General features: G+C 36.3%; 1 protein-coding gene across 1 annotated transcript; it reads right to left on the bottom strand.

Moving 5' to 3' along the window:
* Positions 1-104: 104 nt before the first annotated feature.
* Positions 105-3,112, bottom strand: LOC103524102 (actin-interacting protein 1-like; the record flags this gene model as incomplete). The annotated part of the gene is made up of 6 exons (XM_026833245.1): positions 3,097-3,112; positions 2,448-2,569; positions 1,831-2,069; positions 1,232-1,408; positions 719-863; positions 105-339 (listed from the first exon to the last, which is right to left on the bottom strand). Coding segments are annotated over exons 1-6 (934 nt in total), but the record flags the coding sequence as incomplete, so codon positions are not given.
* Positions 3,113-3,744: the final 632 nt, after the last annotated feature.

Genomic DNA, 3,744 nt, shown 5'->3' with positions numbered 1-3,744 from the left:
ACCTGTTTTGGCGTTCCATCTCGTAATAAATCCATCGTGAGATCCCGTGAACACAGTTCCTCTATCAGGGCTCAAAGCGAGCGCTGTGATTGGTTTATTGTGACCCTTGATCACTCGGATTGGCGTACTCGGGTTGTTTACATCCAGATAGGAAATGAAGCCACTCAGAGACACGGTAAGCAAGTAGTCGCCTTGCCAGAGACACGAGACTTGTTGATCTTCGACTTGATTTCCCATGAGGAATTCGCTCACTGCAGACTTGGTCTCGATGTCCCACAGTTTGCAGGTTTTGTCTCCAGAGGCGGTGAGCAGCTGGGTACCGTCTGGTTTCCAGGCAACCTGGAAGTTCAAATTGGTGTCCGAATGTGAGAGGTCTCTTTCATTTCACGAAGTGTTGTCTAGATTCAATTTACCAATTAGGATTTTTTACTAAGTAATGAAACACAAAATATAATGTGGACTTAAAGGATAGTAAATTCATAAATTGTAACCTCAAAGGGATGAAATTCCCACTCCCCGTGCAGTGAAAATTGACGAACTCGACGTTTTTTCGAGTACAGAGGAAAAATTGCAAAGACCTTTCATTAAGTAGAATGACCTTTCATTCAATCTCTCTGATAAAAACCTTGTTGTGCTTAGAATAGAATATATACCTCGTTTATACTACCAGCATGGGATTGAAAAATCCTTTTACTCACAGTCTAAACAATCTACTTACGGCATAAACGCCTCCTTTATGAGCAGGATTTCCAAGTTCTGACACCAAATCAGCAGAGGCACCATCATACAGGAACACCTTGCCATCAAAACCAGCCGAAGCAAAGTGACTACCACTCGGAGAATATCGCACAGCTTGGACAAATCTGGAATGCTCCTGGAAATTTGGTCAAGAAAGAAACTTAAATAAAAGGTGATTAAGAGGTTTCATAGAAGGAACTGTAACAAAGGAAGTTATCTTGAAATTGACGGGAGAAGGAGTACAGGATAGGAGAAAGCCAGCCACTTTGAGAACAAACCTGAGCTGTTTAGGGTAAAGTTTGCCTCGGGTAGTAACCAAACCTACCCTAGCGCTTACAAGGCACGTTTCATGCCTTCCAAACTAGCTAAGATAATTGACATTGATTTTAAATATTTTTTTAACAAATAAAAAGGTTAGAAGTCATACAGTGTAGGTACTAAATAGATAAGTGAACCCGAGTATCTACAGGTATGTAGGTACTTACTTACCTGCTTGGTCATTTTGAATTTGAATGGGGGTCCTTCAAAAACAGCAATGGTGTTGTCTTCACTACCAGTGATGATTCTGAATGGACGAGATGGTTTGAAATCACACGAGTTGATGGGTTTGGACTGGCCTGAGATTTCTCCCACTGATGTGCCAGTTTCTGACATAAACACATGTCCAAATCTGAAATTAAGGTTGAAACAAATAAATAACCTATTAGTTGATTTTTTCCCTCCCAGAATTAATTAATACACCAACAAGAGGGAACATTTTTTTCCCCTCTCATAGATTTAACCATTCACTTTATTGCTGTCAAAAGGCTCAAGTGTAAGTACTTGTTGTTGTACTCTCATAAGAGCCCAAATATTCTAAATAATAAATTACATATATTACATGATATAAATTACATAATAATAAATTTACATATTTCACACGACAGTCTTCTTCCTTGGATGCCCTTTGCACTCAACCTTTGTTATTTCTTTAGCAAGAGAAATTTCAGGCTGGTATCCTCCCTGTTTAAAGTTTCCCAATTGTATTATGATCATCTTGAGGAAATTGCTTAGAAGTAAAATCCCCTTGATTTAGGTAGAATTCTAACAAACCTTTCTCTTCCTTCACCAACAACTACCATGCGTTGATTATCGGGTGACCAGGCGATGTCTTTGATGGGTCCTCCAATAGGATGGAATTCATTCTTCAAAATATGCTCCTTGTTGACTGTGTCCCAAATTCTAACTTTCCCTGAAATGTCCCCAGAGGCAATGTAAAAGCCACTGGGAGAATACTTGGCAACATTGACAGCACAAGAATGTTCCGTGTAGATGTCAGAGATAGCAGGGTTCTGTGAATTTTAAAACAAATTTCAGAAATCAGTTGGGAAGAGGAGAGTTGAGATTTTGATTATTTTTTTATTTTATTATTATTATTTTTTTTTTTAATAGTGTGAAAAGGTAAATGGAAGAGGGTAGTACTACTTTGGTGGCAAAGTGGTCAAGGGCAGAGCTAGAGCATGGAATTTTGTCCTTCATTAAAAATTTGAACACAATGGAGCTCTGTAGTTTAGGTGGTAAAAAATGCCTTTGGTACTCTTTGCTTGCTTTGAGACCTACACGTTAAGCTAAATCCTTCCAACTTCTACCAACTTACATATACCTAAGTAAGTTCTTTTAAATTATTATTTTTAGGAAATAGAAAATTACCTACTAAGCAGTTTCCTCACCTCTATATTTCTAATAATCACACTGTTTCCATTCGTGTAAAGAAAGTTCTTTCCTTTAGGATCTCCTCCAAGGACTATTGGTTGTCCTCTTTGGGTTCTTGGCAAGGTGGCAAAAATGTACTCTGAAAGAAAATTAATATCAGTAATTAATAGAGGGCTACTGGCTATATAGAAATCAAGCACATTGAATGACTCATTAATGAGATAATGAGCATTATTAAAAATGATGGCTTACACAAAAATAAGTACATGATCTAATCATTAGATTTTAATGTCTTGTGTATTATCTGATCAAGCAATTATTCACCAACATGATGTAAGAAAGATGCTTCATTTGGCCAAATCAAATGTTGCCTATTATATTTTTCTGTGAGGATTTGAATCTCAGTCGACGATGTTACAAATCCAATTTGTTGACAAACTGTTTTATGGGGGACTGAAAAATTTGTCCATAATGATCTACAATAGTATAAGTAGGTAAATGTTTTTCTAAAGATGTGTTTAGAAAGTGTACAAGTTCAGTGAAGTATGACTAATCCTATTGATACATATTTTTCCTCTCTCGCAAGTATTATCAAAGTTCACTGTTTGAAAGCTGCAATATGCTAAAAAATTGAACTTTATTATAGAAGGACATTGTAAAACTTACTGTTTGAATATGACATTTTATTTGAAGAATATTACACGCCGGTAGGTTTTTCCCTGAAGACTGGATCAATTTTCAAACTCAAGTTGGGTACAGAAAACACTTGAGATAACTATTGTTTACAGTTGATTTATTTGAGTACTAAAATCTGTTATCTTATTTTATACAGATATAAAATTGCACATAATGGAAGAAAACGCAAGATTCATGCCCAAATAAGGTAATGTAGGTATTAAATTTCCTATTTATTTAAATGAGAAAGTTGCAAAATAAAATTTGTCACTCGAAGTCGAAAATCGAAATCATAATCAAAACACTGGAATCATGACAGTGTTGTCACATGGACTGAAAAATCTTACCCTAAATCCGGCTATTTTTTAGGGTATTTTACACGTTATCAGTGTCCGGCTAATTTTATTTTCCATCGTTTATCGTTTTTTTTTTTTTTTTCAGGAAAAGGAAAGTAATGTAATCGGGTGTAATTTTCTATGGTCAATTTAGTGCCAGAACACGTTTTGAGGACCCTAGAGCCTAAATCCAACATTTGGTTAAGATAGGTGCAGCTAGGGTCTCCAGATCAAATTTTTAAAAAGTAGGACATTTGGTTCCAAAAACCCGGACATTCCATCGAAAACCCGGACATTTCCCAAA

Source organism: Diaphorina citri, unplaced genomic scaffold (assembly GCF_000475195.1).
Source record: "Diaphorina citri unplaced genomic scaffold, Diaci psyllid genome assembly version 1.1 scaffold103629, whole genome shotgun sequence".
Lineage (NCBI taxonomy): Eukaryota > Metazoa > Arthropoda > Insecta > Hemiptera > Psyllidae > Diaphorina > Diaphorina citri.
The sequence above is the reverse complement of the archived record's forward strand: the minus strand, read 5'-3'. Positions and strand labels throughout refer to the sequence as shown.